This window comes from Rhinolophus ferrumequinum, chromosome 9, assembly GCF_004115265.2.
Source record: "Rhinolophus ferrumequinum isolate MPI-CBG mRhiFer1 chromosome 9, mRhiFer1_v1.p, whole genome shotgun sequence".
In the NCBI taxonomy this organism is placed as follows: Eukaryota; Metazoa; Chordata; class Mammalia; order Chiroptera; family Rhinolophidae; genus Rhinolophus; species Rhinolophus ferrumequinum.
Window position 1 is genome coordinate 51500392 of NC_046292.1, and position 22200 is coordinate 51522591.

The 22200-nt window shown below is 34.6% G+C and overlaps 1 protein-coding gene across 1 annotated transcript in view; it reads left to right on the forward strand.

Annotated features, from left to right (window-relative positions):
• The window catches only part of LRRC7 (leucine rich repeat containing 7), a 364327-nt gene that overhangs the window by 219147 nt on the left and 122980 nt on the right, over positions 1 to 22200 (forward strand). The window contains 1 exon segment of the mRNA XM_033115988.1: positions 21559 to 21633. Within this exon segment, the coding sequence (XP_032971879.1) occupies positions 21559 to 21633 (75 nt within the window).

A 22200-nucleotide genomic window follows, 5' to 3' on the forward strand; every position in this document is an offset into this window, starting at 1 on the left:
GCAATCTTTAATTAGCCCACTGTCCTTTTCCTGGCTGAGAATCAGTGCCTCCCCAGAGACAAGCATAAAGCTGAACCACTCCCGCTGTAAAATAATTCTATGCCATGCGATTCTGTTTCCCTTCCCCTACTTCACTCTTCCTGAGTCCCAAGCAGAATACCACATATTGGCTCTGGTGAATGAGCAAGCAGGTAGCTGAACAAGCAGATATGGTTTGATGCCTTCAAGAAAGGTGGATGGCGGTAGAGGGCCCTTCTTTGGGTGACAGACCAGCTAAGTCTGCTCTCCATCCTGGATAATCACTGCTGTGCTCAGCTACCTGTAGTGAGGCCCTCTGGTTGAGTTCCAACGTTTGAAGCATGCTTCTCAACCCATCATCTCTTCTAGCCATTGTCAGGGGGCTCTTAAGGGCTAAAGCTGCATTTGCCAGCAAGAGCTGAAGGAAGAATTGCTAATGAGGATAAACTCATTATAGAATTTCACTGCCGTTTGGGTTGTGCCAACCTGAAGTTGGCTGGAATAATGCCTCCTGCTTTGACCCTACCACTCATGTTAGAAGCCAGTTAGAAGCAGATCTTTAATGAGCAATCCCAGTTAGTGAATTAACTCTAAGTGTTAATTCCCAACTCTCTAGAAGTCCTAAAGTTGTTCCTTATGGACTATGGCCTGTTTTGCTCCCAGCCCCTGCTATTCCAAGTCTGGAAATTGTCTTTGTCTAAACTGTTAAATGGTTGATATTGTTTTTTACTTACAAAAGTGATTTTAATACAGAAATATAAAAAGAAAAAGAGGAAAATCCGATTAGCATCCTGCCAGTCCCATTCCCCATAGGTAAACACAGTTTACCATCTGTCATGCCACTTCATTTTTTGCGTATTTACAAACGTGTACATGCATATGCATTTTTTTACTTAAGAATATATCATGAACACTGTATATCTTTTATTCATTTTAAAAATTTATAAATAATTCCCTACAGTGGACATCATATTATTTATTTAATCTATAACCAATCGATTGGTATTTTAATGATGCAATGACCAACATTTGACACATACATGCAAATATTTGCAAAGAATGGCTTCTTAGAGGTAGACTTGCTGGATCGTTAAGTGTGCATATTTTATTTTACTAGATACTGGAAATTTTTCCTCTGAAAAACAGTACTAATTCGCACAAACTTTTGGAACTCATTAGAGAAACCAAGCAATTCTGGCTTCCCAGAGGGACCCTATTTTGTTTGTATTAAGTCACAGGTGTTGTTAGCATTGAATTTTTTAAAATATATACAATTGAATCCACTTTGTATTTCCTACAAAATTCTCTAAGTCTCTGGCTTCTTGGTTTTGCCTTTTCCTGTTTACTAGCAGGAGCACTTTTCCCTTTCATATTTTTTTTTAATTAAAATTTATTGGGGTAACATGGTTAGTAAAATTGCATAGGTTTCAAGTGTTGGACTACTACTCTGCCATAAGAAAAGATGAAATAGGACCATTTGGGACAAAATGGATGGATCTCAAGATTATTGTGCAAAACGAAATAAGTCACACAGTTTTGTTTTTGTTTTGTCATTTTAGTGGAACTTAGAGAGAGAAGAAAGATAAAGCCATCTTTACATCTGAATCGACTTGCTGATTATCACCATATGTTTACACTATGTTTATGCAAGTCCTCTGTAAGCACTGAGAGGCTACAAAGATGAATAAAACATACATTTTACCTTTTAGAAATTCAAGCCTAATAAAAGTTGCAAATGATATCACCACAATTAACAGATAAAAGGTAGCTGGATGGATGAATGGATAGATGATAGATAGATAAATAGATAGATGATAGATAGATAGATAGATAGATAGATAGATAGATAGATAGATAGATGATAGATAGATAGATAGATAGATAGATAGATAGATAGATAGATAGATAAAAATGAGAGATCTGAAGAGTGACATTTGGGGGGAAAGACAGAGATTCAGGATCAGGAAAGACTTGAAAGATAAGAAGGGGAGAGAGAATGGCACATGGAAGTTACAGAGAGATGAAACCGAAGGATAGGCTTGGAAGGCTTGAAGTGGTTAGACATGGTTGATTATGGATTCTTTCATAGGATAAAGGGAAGTGAGATTAGAAAAAAATGAACTGAAGCAAGAACGTCAGAGTCTTGAATGTCATGCTAAGAATTTGGTATTGATCTAGTGAATGACAGAGAGCCTGAAATATTTGAAGCAAAAGAATAACATATTCAAGTCTACATTTTAAAATGTACCTCTGATATAAAAGATAAATTCATCACTTAATCACCAATTTTTATTGATAACCTACTATGTGTCAGAAATTGTGATAGGGGTTAGAACTTTAGTAGGAACAGATTAAAAACAGTGATAAGTGAAAGTTACTATTAATAGTTCAGGAAACATTCCATAGCCAGAACTAAGAAATGAAGACAGGAGAAATGGAGGGGAGGAAAAAAGTATGAATTCAAGAAATAAAGAACTTACAAAAAGGGAAGGGGTATAGAAAAGGGAGAGGCAACCAAGTATGCTGCTTTTAGTTGTGATTGGGATTTGGTGGGTAATGTTATGAATTAAAATAAGAGGAACAGAGAAAGAGGAGGAAGTTCTATAGGAGAAAATGGAAGTTCTGAACACCACTGAGTTTCAGTTACCTTTGGAAAACGCAGTTGGAAATGCCTAAAAGATAGCTAAAAATACAGATCTGGAAGTTAGTAAATGTGTCTGAGATAGAGTCACTGTCATAGCTGACCCTATGGAAAGGGATAATAATAGAGGAAAATGTATAGAATCAGAAGGAAAGGAAGTTGTGGAAAATAACACAAGTATGGAAAAGTTTTGTTGTTATTGGAACAATTGAACTAAACTGCTAGACCTTATTAGAATTTAAGTTTCACAAAATCAGAGAGTTTGTCCCCCTTGTTCAACAGTGTATCCCAAAATCTAGAATATTTTCAAACATTCTGTAGGTTTTCAGTAAATATTAATTCGTCTTTCTGGATGTATTTATTGAATGTCTTAAACATATGTAGTTGTAATGGGGTGAATTAAGGTAATGACTTTTCTTGATGCAAAACCCTTTTCAATACCCACAAAATCCATGAAGAATTTGAGAGAGTCCGTTTTTTAATTCTTAAAAAACAAAAGCTTCTTCCTTAAATTTATAGTCCAAATAAAACTACAACAATCGTTCATTACTTTTTAAATTTCCAAACAATTGATTTTACAGAGTAGTTTCTGTTTTTTTCCATTTCACTACACCTTTTGATACAATGTTAATAAGACAGAAATACAAATTCAAGAAAATATTTATAGTTAATGTGGAGAAAATGACGAAGAAGCATGCACCTGGAGTAAAGTTCCCAATGGGCTAGAATTGCATTATTCATGTTTAGCCTCCTCCAACATCATCACAGCATGACCTCTGAGATTGTCAACAGCAACAATCTTCTCACACACTTAACATGGTGCCAACAGAACGGAGAAAACCCCAGTGGTCCATGGTCCTCCTGTATGACATGGACGCCCTCCTTTTGAGGACAAAAACAATCTCTCTTAATTAATCAACAGAAAATTTTTGAACTCCTGCTGTGTGCCAGCCATTGCACTACATTCTGAAGAATTTATACAGAAGTATGAAATGTACCCATGCCTTGAAGAAAAGTATGAGCTTGTTGGGGAGGCAAAGCATAAAAAAGTATATATATGAAGTGTCAAATGAGCTATCCAAGGAATAAATTCTACTTTGAGGTCTAGCTCTCAAGGTCTCCTAAGATCTGGCCCAGTTTACCTGTCTGCAGTGTTTTCCTAAATCCACAACTATAAGAAAAAGAACAATTCTTCACTAAGCCAAACACAGCTACTTGCTGGTCCCCCTCCATGCCACTGTGCTCCTGCTTCTGTTTCCTTGTTTGTACTAATGCTTCCTTCTGGAATATCCTTGTTTTCCCTCATTCTCTTCTCTATACTGTATTATAGTTTGTAAATCTTACCTTTCCTCAAGGCCCAGCTCAAATGCAGTAGCTCCTCAAAGATTCCCAGAAGTCAGTAGCTAGAAATTATCTTTCCCTATAAAGCCCTCTGTAAAGAGAGCTCCGCTTCACCCAGTACTTTCTTAGGTCATGGTTGTTCCTGTCGTGTAGGTGCTTGATCACAGCACACAACCTTCCCTTCCCTCTCCCCTATTGCTTGGTGAATATTGTCCATAAAGGGATTTGAATCCCTTGGAACCCAATAAAGCTAACTGGTGGTTTCAGTGCATCCAGCACTATTGCCTCTTACCATCCCCTATGGTCCCTGAAACCATCTCACAAGCCTGATCTACTTTATAGTGTAATTACATAATATTTGATTTTTATTGTGATTAATCACCTGCCCTAACTAGGATGTGAGCTCCTCGAGGGCAGAGAATCTGAGCATTCATCTTCGTAACCCCTGTGTCCAAGCAGTGTATATTAAGGAAGCATCCTCAAATTACAATCAACACTTGTTAAAATTTTACATTTCTGGGTCACCCTGTCAGAAATTTTGAGTCAGTGGGTTTCATATGGAACCAAGGAACCTACATTTTTTAAAAAACTCTCCAGATGATTCTTATCCACGGTAAAGTTAAAAATAGTCACAAGTTAGTAAGTGTTTGTTGAATGAATGCTGACTGTTTTTCCCTCTCTTCAACGACAGCATTATAAGAAAAGGACATGTGGCTACCTAATCTTTGTGTTTCCACTTGTATATGGCCTATCAATGTGAACATATTAATAGTAGATTCTCAAACACTGTGTAATTGATGTATGTTAATGGGATGACTAATGATTGGTGTAATTTTAAAAAGCTTTCCCTATGGCACAGGATTTCCTGGGCCTTGAAGGATTTGGATAGGTGGGGAGTGGTTGGTCAGGAGAGGGACATGATCGTAGAAATGAACGGAGATGAGGAAACACAAGCATGCCGAGAGTTGATGATTAGATTAGTTTAACAAGAGCAAAGGTTCTTGTGGCAGAGGAATAGAGATGAGGCTGCCTCCCCACTGTATAAAATAAACCTTTGTTAGCAGAATTCTCATTTTCATTTTAATTTAATAAAAGGAGAAATAAGTGGTTTTGATGTGACTAATGACCAACAAGGGAGCTACAGTGCTGACTTGGAGAGTATCCACCTCCGTGGCATGTGTAGAAGTACAAGTTTTAGTACAGAATTAACCTGCCCAAGCATCTGTTCACAATTCCACATGAAAAAGAAAAAAAAAAAAGAGAAAAAAGCATATGTTACAAGTTTAAGTCTGTGCAAGTTTTTTTTTCATATCATGTTGGTAGAAATGCACATTGTTTTTAGCCAAATCCCTTATTGACTTGCTAATGTGAATTTGAATATTAAATAGCCATAATACAGATAAAGCAGGACTTTTTTTAAAAGCATCCTGTTCACACATTTTGTGTGTTTTCTTGTGTACCAAAAGGGTAGTATATTTGCATATAAACTGTATTCCTTTGGTCTTATGTCAGCCAGCATCAACCTATGCATCCATAATTAATCTACTTGGACATTAGTTCATCCATCAATCTGGCTAATTGTTATTAGCTGTCTACTACTTGCAGAACTCTGTACACAAAATGTTCATGGTAAAGCACTATGTGTGTGATACACATTGAAAGATTTATTCTTATCTGGAAGAGAGGTTGATAAGGAATGATTAATATAAGCAAATTATTATTTATTCATTCAACTCTTGAATGAATGAATGAATGAATGAATGAATGTAGCTTATGGCTGTTTTTTTCTCTGTTATATCTCCCTACACTAAGCAGTGTTTGATATAAGTAAAGTGGTCAATATCTGTTAGATAAAGACATTTATTGACCACTTTGTCAGGCTCTCAGTATACAAAAGTAAAATGAAAACAGAGATAGGCTCTCCTCTCAAGGAGTTTATAGTCTAGTGAGGAAAACAAATATTAATCAAATACCCTCAGAAATGTAAAATTCTAGCCATGACAAGTATAAGGAGCCTCTAATGGAGTTTGGCCACACAAATGCTCTCCAGAAGGAGTGATCTTGAATTGAAATCTAAAGGATGAGTGGAAATTAACCGGACAAAGAAAACGGAAGGGAGCTTTAAGTACAAGAAAGAGCAGGAAGAAGCATGATGAGTGCACAGTGACTGCAATACAAATTGAGAGAGAATCACAAAATCATGGACAGAAAGCTAGGTAGGTGAGAGGAAAGTATGTAAAGACAACTTTTAGGGAGTTCTAGAATTATAAACGTTAGGCAAGGTTATATAGAAAAGGAAATATTTCATTTAAATTTGATACAATACAAATTGGTTTAAATTACAACCCCAAGATGCATTGCTCATTTGTAATATAAAAGAAAATTTTGTCTGATAAAACATAAAATTTTTATAGTGACAAGCAAAACAATTGAGCATGTAATTTCAAATTACATAGCCTTGATCTTTATAGATTGCACTAATAAATATAATTTTGCTAAATTACGTAGCAGCAATTAGCCCTCAAATGGGGGTTAATAAAGGAATCAGCGCAGTATCGTAAGAATAATTTGGGTGTACTGATATAGAACTATATTGACACATTAATATACCCTGGCAAACAGCTAATTCAACTCTTGTATAAAACTAATAGAAAATATATAATTTATTAGTGTAGTTCACATGACAGAATTTGTGCAGAGAAAAATTAAGCTGAGACTCTCTTTTATTAAATTTATTGGGGTGATATTTGTTAGTAAAATTATGTAGGTTTCAAGTCTACAATTCTATAATATGTAATCTATATATTGCACTGTGTGTTCGCCTGCTGAGACTTTAAAGAGCTTTAAAGCAAGTGTGGAAACAATGAAATGTTAAAATCTGACCAAAGAAATAATTGACTTTATTCTCTTAAGTAAACTAATATTTTTCTCAATTCATTTAGTTTTTTCTTTGGCCTTGTGTAGTACTATAATTTTTACCACATATTTAGCCGTGGATCTGATACGTCTCTTCATTAACCTGCATCTACTATTTGTCTGAGATCATATTACAACACTCTGGAGTTTTCCCTCCGGCACATGCACATGAACCTATATCCCAAAACACAGTGCTAGACACAGTGCTAGACACAGTGCTAGACACCAAGGGGTGCTTGGTAAGGACTTGTTAAATTTTCCGAAGTGACCAGCTAGAATGTTTACAGTTTCATACTATAAGTTTTAATACCAAAATGAGAAGTTTTATAAGTTGCTAGATTTAATTACGATGATGATGATGATGATGATTGTTATTTAGATAATAAGTATTAGAGCAACCAAGTATAGAGGTAGATGTTTTAGAATGTTGTACATTTTCTTTACCAGTTTATATTGTTTGTGTGGGATATGGTAAAACAAATATAACTATCCAGCGATACTTACACCATTTGTGTTCTGATCTGATCTTTAATTGAGAATAAATGTATAACAGGAGTAAACATTAGAATGTATTACAAAAGTAGGAGATGGGATATTAATAAATAAAACAAACTGTAATATATTAAGGAATAATAAAATAAAAATATACAAAATTAGTGACTCAAATTCTAATTAAAATAACCTGTGGCACTCTAATAATGTTTAAGAGTCTCATGCTTTACCAACTGAGCTAGCCGGGCATCTTCTAATAATGTATAAAGTATTTATGTCTTTCAAGTTCAATTGAAAAGCCTGTGATGTGTAACACACAAGAATTTACTGATGTACATAACATTACTATGCAGTGAAGTAAAGTAAGATAAATATAAGGGTTTCCACTTCTCTAATGAGAAAATAAAAGCACAGCAAAATTTAGTTCTACTGATAATATAGTATTTTTTTCTCTTTTCATTTAACAAGTATTTATTAGGCATCCACTATGCTAGGTGGTGGGAATACAATGGTAATGATTCAATTTTAACATTTCCTAACTGCTACAAATTAAAGAAAGGATGGATTTGGAACCCAAATATAAACCGGTATTGTCTTGACTCCATTCTTGACACCCACTAATGAGCTACTCTTGCTACCAAAAACATAATAAAATGGTCTTCACATGGAAAGATTTACAATCTTAAATGTAGGTCCTCACTTTTGCTAAACAAGTTTAAGATACTGACAAGGCATAACGATCTGCCTTATCAGTTTTGACTTTTAGGCAGAAAAGATAATGCATGCACATCTGACAGTTTCAGTTTCTTATTTGATGCAGCTCTTACTATTTAGCAGACTTGTGACATTAATTTGTTGCTTTCTGTTCAAACAATGGGGCATTATACAATTTAATAGGTAACTAATTATCTTATAACCAGATATTGATCATTGATTTTCAAAGAATTCAAATTCTAAATTACATTGAAATTATTCTGAATAGAAGTAGTCTTATGATCCAGCAGTCTTATATGTACATCTTAGCAGTTTCATTAAGATTACTTCAGTTTTGCACTATGTCTTTGATCCTCAAAGGTCACTGCTGGTATTTTTCTGGTATTTTTGCAACAGACACATTGCTAAATTTTAGAGATTCAGAGATGCCAGTCCTGCTCCACGATGTTCACATTAGTGAGTGTGGAACTAAGAGTTTAAAGAGATTTCAGGTTATTGATTTGACAGATAAACTAACTTTCACTGTATTAAATAAGTAAAATCCAATAATGTTATCAAGTCATAATATAACGAGAATTTTCCCAGTATCTATAGAAAATAAGACTAATAGTACACATAGATTCTTTTGTACATCTTAGCAGTTTTATTAAAAACATTGCTCACTGCTATTATGAATTAATCCACATTAGGGGGTTGACTAACTTGGTCAATAAAAAATAGTGACTCAGATTTGTTTTTTGTTCAGTGAAATACTTATATTGGAAAAGATACAGAAGATACAGAAGAAAACAGTTTTAGGTGTTTTCAGAGATCAACTCATAGGAACGTGTAAATTGTAGAACATTTGTACCTAAAAGTATATCCATGTGTTTTCAACATTTCAAATATTAATGAAAGAATTAAGTATAACATAGAAAGTATATAGTTTATTATAATTTGCACTGATAAACACCCATACATCACCTAAAGATTCCAGAATGTAAAATTTCATTGGCAACTACATACTTTTTTCTCTATCTTGAAAATACTTAGAAATACAAAATTTCCTTTAATCAATTGGGCTTTAATGTAAGTTTTTCATTTTTCATATAAGTTTTTCATTTTCATTTCTATAAATTTTTTTTAATATTGCTTTTTTTTTTTCCTTGATTTACTTTCTTGTGTGACTTGAGCAGCTAAGTACTAAGTCTGATTTATATAGCTGTATTTTAGGGAACCCAGCTCCAAAATGGAGGTGATGATGACTTTCACGAGAACAATTTTCAGGGACACATCAGAATGGCTTGAAGGGTGAATGGAACATAAGGAAGCAAAGATAAACAGTGGCCGAACTTTTCCTAAAGTGTTTCTGGGAAGAGGAGCAAGCAAATGGGAATGTAGCTGTAGAGGCAATGAAAATAGTACATTTTTTAATGATTAGAGAAACTAAAGCACGTTTGTATGCTACTGGAGGTGACCTAGTAGAAACAGAAATTGATGTGTGCAGAAAGGAGATAACTCCAGGCCTGGATCCCTGAAAACACAAGAAGAGATGGAAGAGATGTGATCTAGAGCTCAAATGGGCAGGAAGGGGACACCAATTTGAGATGGCCAGAGGTGGTTATTAGCAAAAGAGAACCACAAAAGTGATTATAAAACATGTAGATATATTGTAGTGAATCCAAACTAAATGTATCCCTGATTCAACTTCAACTAAGCCGGTCCCAAATGTATCACATTATGCCCAAGGAAGTATGATGGAGAGAAAGTCTATGCAGCAAACGACAGCAATCTTAACCAATTGTCTTTAAAATATATTTTTTTCGTTTTTGTTTTTTTTTAGCCAAGCATGTGGGAGGCCTGAAGCTTAGACTTAATTACCTTTAGAGTAAATCCACCTCTGTGTGTTTATTTGTTTCAGTGAATAACAGAGTAAGTTATGAGCTGGGGTAAGAGGATACTTTTGACAAGATTAAAGAACTGTGACATTGTCTCAGAGATTTGAAAAGCAACTTCTTGAGGAAAAGTAATAAGATTGCCTGACAGTATTGCATTCCCCATTTCAGGTATTTGTCATTCATGAATTTAAAATAAGACCAGTCAGCCAAACTGTCTTTCTTTTTGTTTTTTTCCCCAAGAAAGCTTGGTGCAGTAGCAGAAAAGGCAGAAAGATGGAACTGGCCTAGGTTAAGTTCAGGTAGGTAATGTAACATAAGGAAAAAGGGCAAATTTTCTGAGTGATGTTTCTGAGAAGTTGCTTATAACGATGAGTGTTTATCATGAAGCTCAGCTTAGTAAAGAAGAAAAGATAGATGAATCAAGATAAATTTAGCATATCAGTGATATGTCACATCAATAACTCCTGCAGGGGAGTTCTTGGGTACTGGAATAAGTGAACTGAAAGTATAGGAGGTAATAGTCAGACATTGGGTTATATGCAATTGAGATTTCAGAGACGATATAGGTATTTGTGATGACAAAGTTTAAATGGGATCTTGGGAGTGAATTACTGAGATGGAGTAGAGGAAAAGATTGATTATGATTGTGGATTATTTATTTTGTTCAAATCAGATGGAATTTTTGAAGCCCTAGCATGTACAAGTTACCATAGAAGAAGTTGGTGATACAGAGGTAAAGAAGATTCAATTCTCTGCTTCAAGGAACTCACAGTATAATATGGAAAGTGCTACAATAGAGATACCAAGTCAGAAGAAAGGATACCTTACCTAGTCAAGGAGCAGGTGAACAGGCTTAGGGAACATTTGCAAAGGCCAAATTGAAGATAAAGCATTATGTCTTTAAGAACAACAGAGTCTTGTTTTCCTTGAGGCTCTAGTTTGAATGAAGGTACAGTGAAATAAGAGGCTGAGAAGTAAGCAAGAGTCAGATGAGAGTTTCGTATGATACAGCAAAGGCATTTGGGCTTTGTAATCTTTGGATAATGGGAAAAGGTGTGGACATGATGAAATGGCCCACTAGCTGCTATGTAGACAGAGGGTGGAGAAAGGAAGTGGCTGCAGACTTTTGGAGAAAAGCAAGAGGCCATTTTGAATTATGAGATGAGTTTATGTGTTATACAGTTTTCACTCTTAAATTTAGATCAGACACTGCCATCAAAGTTTGCAGTCTAGGTGGACAGTAGTACATTAAAGTGCAAATCATGAAAACAGAATTGCTTCGCTGTTCAGTTGTCAACACTTTGTAGGACCTGTCCTAGGAAACATAAAGCACTGGAATGTCCTCTGCATGAGGATGTGTTTGTTTTCCTCACACTCTTTCTCCAGTGCTGAGTACATGATAGACTCTTAATAAAAACTAATTAAATGAAATTGTTGAATCAATTAAAGTCAGCCTTTGACATCTGATGGCCTCCTTTGGCACTTCATTCTAAGGTAGCATCATGCTAGGTGTGAACCATTTATACCTTTTCTCTGGAATACTCCCCTCCTTTGGAACCTTACTCATCACCACCTATAAAACTTCAAGATCAAGCTCTTGCCTTCTCCATATATGAGCCATGTAATTTGGGGCACAGTAATTTGTTTCTTTATGCCGACATTTGCTGTCTGTAAGGTGGGGATAGTAACTGAGCACTAACACTTAGAACCAGGTAGTGTTCTAAGCCCTTCAAATGTTTTCACACATTTCTAACCCTCATTATCTCCCTGTGTCACCAACACTACTGTCATCCACCTGCTATGGGTGAGAAACCCAAAACAAGATCTTTCAGCAACTAATCAACAGAACTCGAATCTGAACTCAGTGTAGCTCCTGAAACCATGCTCTTAACCACTCTACTCTGCTTACGGCATGTGCAAGTATAGCACATACCTCAGTGGATAGTTGTGAAGATTCTTTGAGCATAATTTATATAAAAGCACTTTGAAAGGACCTTACTATAGCAAGTGCCCAACAGAACTTAGCCTATGTTATTATTTTGTTCTATTCTTGTTATTTAGATCTTCTTAAGGAGTTATATGTTCATTTGACCAAAGAGTCACTATCTCCTACAGGAAATTAGATTATTTTAGATACATCTAATTGGGGGGAAAGAAGCACTCCTGGTGTGATGCTTACTTATATCTACCTTCCTGCAACGTTCCTCATTGATTCTGAACTGGGGATGAAGAGAGGACAAATCTACCCTCTCTCCCTTACAACAAACGTCAGGTATTCAAAGATGGGCGTCTTCCATTCTTTAGTCTAAACAGTTTGAGTCATTTTAGTCATTTCTCCTAGGGCATGGTTTCCAGACATTCTGAATAAGCTCTGGTTTGTTGAGGACCCCTTTACACTTGGGCACCTAGAATATATAGTTCATATGTGGGTCAATGGTTGAGTACAGCTCAGGATATTAACAGAAAACACTTTGGGACCGCCTTCTCACAGTCTGAATTAAATTCCCAAAGACCATTACAATGCCTTCTTTGCATGGGTAGGTCGTATTTCTTTCCTGAATGAATGCATTTATAAACAAATGAATTAATGAATACTGAGTTTACTCTTGAGTTAACTCCCCAATTTTGTTCACACTTACTTCTGCTTCTGATTTATACTTGCATGCTTGGTTGGGGGCAACATATGGTATGACTTTACATTTTTCCTTATTAAGCTTCATGCTGTTAGAACTATCGAGTCTTCGAACATTTTTCCATCATTTTGGATACTAATTCAGTCATTTCACATATTGTCTCTCCCTCTCAGCTTCATGGCATCTGTTGATTTTTTTCCATTATGCCATCAATATACTCATCTGCATAAACAGAATATATTACACTCATATTCATATAAAGTATTCATAAGAGCTTATGGCTGAAAGTGTTTTAATTAATTATAAATTAATCACATTTTCTCAGCAGTGTGTTTTATTATTAAGTGTCACTAAGAATAGCTATTTATTTTTTCACTCAATAATTTCCAAAAATATAAAACTATTGTCCTTAAACGTTACCTGATTGGAGTAAATTTGAAACAAAATTTTATAAACATTTCAGTGGCATCAACATCTGAAATAAAATTGAGAAACATAAAATTAGTCTAAACTGGAAATAGGCTCAGACCCTATGGAGCTAACATTTTTATCACCGAAGAAATTAACTGAAGAAGTTAATCAGTCTCAAGGCATGTAGGACAGAACAATTGAGAAAACAAACAAGTAAGTAGGCTTGTCATCAAGAGCTGAACAATTTTAGTCATCCAATTTTGTGTATCAGAGAGTTTCAGTTGTGTACTATGAAATTCATGAATAAGATTTCCCAGTTGTGAGAGCTAAAGGGCTAGTCATAAGCCAAGTGTGTTATTAAATGAAAGATTTAAAGAAAAATGGGAGAACATTTCTTAAAATGCAGCCATGCTTCCTTCACAAATTGTATACTCTAAAAGTTATTAAACAAAGATGGTAAAAGAGAAATTAAAAATGATACTTTGAAATATTGACCTCAAAATTTAGAAAAAAAATGTGGTAACTGAAATGCCTCAATGAAGTATGATAATTATGTCACTTTACTTAGAGAACATAATTTTTAAATTTGCATTTGCTATTTTACATGTACTAATTTGAGAAAAAAACTACATTTATTTATTTGCACTTTGAAACAGGTTTCATCTTGTTGCCTCCTAGTTTTCATAGTTTCTGGGAATAGCAAGTTTTTGTTATCATATCTGCCAGATAATCTCATCAATTTTAAGACACTTAGACTTCTCAATTTGAAATTTTAAAGTTTCCTAATTTAATTTTGACAAAATTAGGTGGAAGTCAGATGTTATGTTTTTCATAGTTAACATTTCTTTTAATGTCATTGGGAACAAAATGTGTTAGGTATATAAATAAATGTAATCGAAGTCTATTACTAAAATTAGTGGAATAAAAGTAACACATATAGTCAAATCAATAGAACAGCCTAATATTGCATATACGTGATAGGAGTTATTGGAATTTATTTCAGTCTTGCAAAATATATGTTTCATTTTTGTTAATACTGATGTAACCATTTTCACAGCCCATTTCAACTAATTGAAGTAATATCACTTCAGAAAGAATTCTAATATGAAAAAAAGACACTAAGATGTTTTCTAATTTTTTCTGATTACTAAATGTAATGCCTACACACTATAGAAAATTTGGGAACTATAGAAAAAATGAAAAAAAAATTAAGTCAATCATAAGCCCACCATATAAATTAATATTTTGATACAGTGTCTTCTGATTTTTTTCTAACTTTTTAAAGTAAAAACAAATATAAAAATATTTTTATAAAATATAAAAATTTTAAAGTAATGTATTAAACATCTACTAACCAAAATAAACAAATGTTAACTATTTTTCATATTTCAGTTAATATTTTTTTTTTTTTAGAGAAGTAAAACACTGAAGTTCAAGTAGAACTCATCTATGTTCTCTCTTCTAGTCCTATTTCAATCCCAGGATAATTACTACTTTGAATTTGGTGTGCCTCTCTATGTCACCATTATTACTGCATGTATATGTATTTATAAATATATATAGCACTGTTATTCAAATCTATGTAAATTAATTTATGCTATATGAATTTTACATAATTGGAGTTTCAATCAATATTGTTTGCAAGATCTGTCTTCATAAAACTATATATAAGTCATTTTTATTTCTGTATACTATTCAGTATATGATTTTATTATAATTAGGTTATCTATTCATTATGGTGCTGTTTATTAAGATCGTAACCAACTTTTTTATATTATTAGTTATTCTTCAATGAAATACTTCTGCAATAAGAAATATTTTTTCTATATTTCTAATCATTTCAGAAGCACCTAAAACTAATTTTAAAAATGTTTAAAAAAAGATAGTCACCTAAAAGTAGATATGAACATTTTCAAGACATGCGATATATATTTGAAAATGTTTTCCTAAAAGGCAACACCAATTTATATTACCAAAAACAGTTTACGTGAGTGCCTAGCTCATAGCACTTTTACCAACATTGAATAAACCAAGCCATTCTTAACTTAATTTATTAATTTTTAGTGGAAATGATTGACTTTGGGATGAAATTAAGTAGCATGAAAAAAGGCAATTTGCTTGTTAGGTTGGTTGTAAGCCATTTAGTTTAGTTCCAAGATCCACTTTAATAGTGTCTATTTATTATAAAATGTCATTGCATCATCTTTATGTTGTGGTTTTTGTTTCAGAAAGCTTAGGTATTGATCTGCTAAATATATTTTATCTCTGCTATTTTTAGGAAGTTTCTGAAATTTCTTCTGTGGTACATTTTATTATAACATCCAGTAAAAAAATATTGTCTTTTTTTAGAAAGCCAGAATATGCTTTACTTTCTTTATTGGGTATTTGTGGCCAGCATTTTTCATTATTTCAGAATTTTAATTTTAAGCTATAACATGATGATATCTTTGGAGCCAGAAGACCTGAGAAACAACCCTAGCAGCAGTTATATAAACTTCATCAAAATTATTCTCATTTTCCCCAGGAAATAATTATTAGAATCTTTATCCATAAAGTAGGACTATTATTACCTTATTATGGTATTAAATAAATCAAAATGAGATCTTTTGAAATAAAGTAGAAATATAGGTTAACATTAGTTACCCCTTTCCAAGTAGTCATAGTTGCTAGGGTCCCTACTAGAGCTCAGTGTTAGAGATATTTTAGAGATATAATTGTTTTGCGTCATCTGCCACTTTGTCTGACACAGCTATGCAGCAAGTTTGACAGTGCTTCCAAGCTACTCAAATCATTACAGACCATGCAGGGCCTTATGTTCCCAGCATCTTCTTCTAGCCACACACCATTTCTTGGAACCACTTCAGAAATCTTACACTCCTAACTTCTGCTCTCTCATTCTAATTTCTTATTCTTCTAGGTCTCTCAATCCCTCAATCCTACTGCACTCCATTCGGACCACATGGAAACCTGAAACAAAACAAAAAGTTAAAATAGTTATCATTGATAGAGCTCTTTTGATTGCCCTTGACTTCCTCGTTGAATCCCCTCACACAATTTCAGTTTGTACCATCACCCCCAAGTGTTCTATGTATACAAGATCCCTACCCCTTCCTGCTCAACAGATCATCTTGCTCCCTACTTCATCCAGAAAATTTGAGCCCTTTAGACATGCTCTCTGTCAACTTCCAGCCACGCCCCCACAGTGCCCACTGACATCCATAGATAGATAGATAGATTAGATAGACAGATAGATAGATAGATAGATAGATAGATAGATAGATAGATAGATAGATAGATAGATTATATAGAGATGATATATACTCGTATATAACACTGATCTGCTGAAATCACTTCTTATTAAAAATATTTTAGTGATGTTCCTTCATTCATACAATAAAGTCCTATCTCCCTAAGAAAACATGAAGCCTTCACAGACCCCATCCTCTTTTACCAGACTTATTTTTCTACTACTGGTTTTGTTTCAAACTTAATGCTCCAGTAAAGCTAATTACCTGTTATTCCTGTCCATACATCGTGCTATTTCTTACCACTCTTCTGCTGGCTAACATGTGCTTCCTCTCCTCTCCTCTCTACTGACCAATTTCTTCTCATCTTGGCTCCACGAGTCGTTGTCTGGCTTCTCTCATTACTAAGGCATATTGTTCCCCTTCCTTTATATTTCCATAATATCGTGCATTTGCTCTTTGGGTTTCTTGAGGGCAGAGACCATGCTGTGCATTATGACTCCAGTGCAGTGTCTGGGAATTAGATGTTTCATAAGTACTTACAGAATGAAAGAATAACTAAGTTATAAAAGTTCTGTGTATTCATTCTTGTCCTTTTTCATATGGTGTCACTATGTGACAGGGACAGTAGCACTCACCAAATTCTCCATGAAGTCCTTCTACATTTCCCAGAATTCCTTGAACTTAGGTCGAAGCCATGTTAATAGTTTGAGACAATGAGCTATAAGCAGAAGTGATATGTGTCACTTTCAGCCCTAGATCTGTAAGGGCAGCAGCTAGTTTTCCACACTCTATCTTCTCTGCTTCAGCTTCTCGGGATGTCTTGAGATAATGGTAACACAAGATTGTGGGTCACAAACCCACTCTGGACATGTAGTGGGAGTGGGAAGTGAGTCTGTCATGTTAAGCCTTTGAGATTTCAGGATTAATTTATTACCACAGCACAATCTAGTCTATGCTGAATAATGTTCATTGTTCCAAGTTTATACATCAATCTCCATCTTCTTACATACATATAAGGTTGTGTCAACATTACATAGTATGCAACTCGATCTCTTTTCCTAAAGTCTGCATGATGCCTAAGCTTAGTAAAAACTATACCACATGACTGATGTTTTCCAAATGACCTGCCAGTTGTTAGCAAGCCCTCTACCTCAAAGCCTCTGCACATCAGAGCATGCTTTCTACACTTGATTTATGTTTTCCATCTCTGCAAATCTTGACATACAGGCAGATTAGTTCACTGCCTGTTTTCTGTGATCTAAGTGACAGTGGGAATATTTTCCAACACAGAGAAATCCCCCACAATTATTCACACATTCCTCTGATTCCACGGCTGAATGCCATGCTCTAACTGTAGATTTTGATCCTTGTTATAATGGAAACTTCTCCCAGGAATAGTCCCACATTCCACTGCTATTTCAGGCTAAATGTATCAGAATCTATCTCCACAGTTGTACTGGCAGTCTCTGAAGCCCTCCTAATGTGTCAAACATATATGTGTAACTCCTACATATGCACATTTACCAATATTCTAATTATAACACTGGTACAATTCCATTCTTTTCCACTAGTATTATGTAAAATACATTGGCTTTCCTAATTAGGCTTCAATTTTTTAAAGGCCTGTTTTTTAAAGATTTTTATTAAAATATAGCTAACATACAATATTATATTTGTTTCAGGTGTACATCATAGTTATTCAACATTTATATACTAAAGAAGTGATCACCATGATAAGTCCAGCAACCATCTGACACCGTAATGCGCTATCACAATATTATTGACTATATTCCCTATGCTGTACATGACAAACAAATGACTTATTTGTTTTATACTGGGAAATATGCTCTTCACCTTTTCCCTCCTTTTTTTCATTTTTCAATTGCAGTTGACTTTCAACATTGTTTTATATTAATTCCAGGTGCACGGCATAGTGGTTAGACATTTATATAATTTAAGGGGTGATTCCCCTGACTAGTCCAGTTTCACCTGGCACTATACATGGTTATTATCATATCATTGACTATATTCCCTATGCTTTACTCTACATCCCTGTGACTATTTTGTAACTACTAATTTGTACTTCTTAATGCCTTCACTTTTTTCACCCCACTCCCCCAACCCTTCTCCCATCTGTCACCCCTATAAATCTAGTCCTCATCTGACACCATACAAAGTTATTAGATTATTGACTATATTCCTTATGATATACCCCGCATCCCCGTGACTACTGTGTAAAAACCAATTTGTACTTTTTAATCCCTTCCCCTTTTTTCACCCACCCTCCCAACGCCCCTCCTATCTGATCACCATCAACATGTTCTCTGTATCTATGAGTTTGTTTCTGTTTTGTTTCTTTATTTTATTATTTAGCTTCCACATATAAGCAAAATCACATTGCATCTGTCTTTCTCTGTGCGATGTACTGCAGTCAGCCCAATACCGTCCAGGTCCATCCATGCCTCTGCAGATGGCAAGAACCCATACTCTCCATGTCTGAGAAATATTCCATTGTATATATGTGCTACAACTTATGGTAGTACATGTACTCTTTATCCATTCTTCCATTGACAAACACAAAGCCTGTCTCCACATCTTGGCCATTGTAAACATTGCTGCAGTGAACATATAAATGCACACATGCCCTCAAAGTAGTGTTTTGGGTTTCTTTGGACAAATACCTAGAATGAGATTACTGGGTTCTTCTTGGTCTCTTGTTATAGACTTTGTTTTAAAGTCTATTTTGTCTGGTATAAGTATTGCTACTCCAGATTTTTTGTTTGTCTATCTCCATTTTCATGAAATATCTTTTTCCATCCCTTTACTTTCAGTCTTTGTGTGTCTATCTGAAGTGAGTCTCTTGTCGGATCTTGTTTTCTCATCCATTCAGATACCCTATCTTTTGATTGAAGCATTTAATCCATTTATATTTAAAGTAATTGTTGATAAATATATAGTTATTGCTATTTATTTATTTATTTTAAGAAGTCCCTCTAACATTCTTTGTAATACTGGTTTGGTGGTGATGAACTCCCTTAGCTTTTTCTTGTCTGGGAAGCTCTTTATCTGTCCTTCGATTCTAAATGATAGCTTTCCTGGATAGAATCATCTTGGTTATAGGTCCTTGCTTTTCAACACTTTGAATATTTTGTGTCCGGCCCTTCTGGTACAAAGTTTCTGTTGAGAAATCATCTGACAGCCTTATGGGAACTCCCTTGTACATAGCTAACTTCTTTTCTCTTGCTGCTTTTAGGAATCTCTCTTTGTCTTTAACCTTTGGCATTTTAAATATGATGTGTCTTGGTATAGGTGTCTTTGAGTTCATCTGTTTTAGACTCTCTGTGCTTTCTGAGATTGTATGTTTATTTCCTTCACCAGGTTAGGAAAGTTTTTCATCATTATTTCTTCAAATAGGTTTTTAATCCCTTACTCTCTCTCTTCTCCTTCTGGTACTCTTATGATATAAATGTTGGTATACTTGATGTTGTCCGAGAGGCCCCTTAAACTGTCCTCCTTTTTTTTATTTATTTTTTTTTTATTTTTGCTGTTACTATTGGGTGTTTCCCGCTACCTTGTCTTCTAAATCACTGATTCAATTATTTGGTTCATCTAATCTACTATTGATTCCCTCTAATGTAATCTTCATTTTAGTTATTGCATTCTTCATTTCTGAATGGTTCTTTTTTATGTTTTCTATCTCCAATTTTATGTTTCCTATCTCTTTGTTAAAGTTCTCACTGAATTTATCTACTCTTCCCCTAAGTTCATTGGGCATCTTTATAACTGGTGTTTAGAACTCTGCGTCTGGTCGATTGCTTGTCTTCATTTTGTTTACTTCATTTATTGGAGCTTTGTTTTGTTCTTTCATTTGGGACATGTTTCTTTGTCTCCCCATTTTGACTGCCTCCCTGTGTTTGTTTCTATGTATTAGGTATGGCTGCTATGCCTCCAGATCTTAGTAGAGTGGCCTTATTTAGTAAATTGACCAGAAATTATGGCTATATCTTGATTCAGTATAACTCTTTCCTTTGGAAGAGACAAAAAAAAAAATCTGACTTCAGGTGTGGCTTCATTTCAGGCTAATATGATGTTATCAGGATCCATCTTTTAATTCAAAGAGGCTCCCCCCTTTTCTTCATGCCTGAAGCTCCCTGGGCTGTAACCTCCCATTTTTTAATCTAGTAGGGAAGAGCAAGAGTCTTTTCCCAGAAGTCCCATTCAAAGAATTATCTGCTATGATGCGATCATGATCCCATCCTTGAGGCAATCCCTCTGGCCAGATGAATACAATACACTAATTAGCTTAGGCCTAGTCACTCCCCTGGAGTGATCAAAAGGAACTGACTTCAAGGGAAGCAGGTGGCCTTAGATTTGGGTGGGGGATACTTTCTGGAGAGAAGTCAGGAAAAGGTCATCATAAATCAAGAAATGATGCTGACAGCAATAGCAACCTCTATCATCTTTATATAATCTACTGCCCAGGAGAGAGCTTCTAGTTAGCACATTAAAGTGTTTCCTTATGCACTCTGTTATATACCATGATCATATTCTCTCCCTCCTTTCTCTGAATTTCTCTATGTTCATGATTCTTCCCTCCCATGTGCTGCTTTGTGCTTTAGTTATTTATATGTATTTGTTTCCCCAATTAGATCAGCAGCTATTTCGAGGCAGGAATGGGTTTTGAATAACTATGGATACTACACTGTGCGTTTTACAATGTAGACATCCTCACTATTCAACAAATAATTATTTGTTGTGTAAATGAAGGGATAAGCAATGAGTAGGTCTTATTCTTACTATGATCACATCATGGTAATATAATGCCTTGTTTGCATGTAAGGTGCTAATACACACACAAGATAAAAACCTACAGTGTGCCAAGTACCATGGAAAACAATGGGGATATGAGGATGTAGTGATTAAAAAACTAACATTGTGCTGCCCTTCAAAATCTTATACTACAACAAAGAAATCAGACACTTATTGAATAGAGTGTAATAAATGTTACAAAAGATAACTGGAGGGTGTTAAGGGAGAGAAATGCATTTTGATTTTCATTCTTGTTGTTCAGATTGTTTCCAGATCAATTCTAGGTTGGCTACTTCGGGGTCCACCAGTTTTGCTAAAGTTCTGTTAAACTTGGAATTTCTTAGAGAATTAACACTAGATTCCCAAATGAAAGTTCCAGAACACATCTTATATTGTGATAAGAAGAGACTAATTTGGATCTCTTCTCCTCTCTCCTTTCTCTTTTATCTCTCTCGCAGCCTGAAGTTCTTGATCAAATACAAAATTTGAGGGAGTTGTGGATGGATAATAATGCATTGCAAGTACTACCTGGGGTATGTAAGTTTTCATTATACCATGTTGTCTAGTATCTATGTTATATATTAATAGTAATTGATGATAATCTTAAATTCCGACGTTTGTATTTCAAAGTAACACATTTGTTAGGAGCATTCAGTCACCAAGTGTTTTTCACTAATTTGTTTTTGAGTAGTTCACATAACCTTTTGTGAGTGTTACCAGGTATGTAAAGGGCATGAAAGGTATTTCTTATTCTCTTAGGAGGATATTTTTTTCTTTCTACATTGACTGTATTTTAAAACCTAGAATTTTTATATTGTTATGTTTTGAAAAAGAAATGCTACATATAATATCAAGTCTTAGTTTTACAAAATTAACCTTGATATTTTAGGTAACTAGATAATGGTTTCTGTTCATAGTGTTAGATCTCTTCCAAAAAATTAAAATCTTTCAGATGATTTTTAGAAAAACTTATTTGCATTTTTGAAAATAGCAAGGATCATAAGGTGTTAAAAACAGGAAGTTAAACTAGAGTCAAAATTTTTTCTCAACTAATGGACAGTCCATTATCTCCTGAGTAGTAGGTTTACCAACAATTTCAT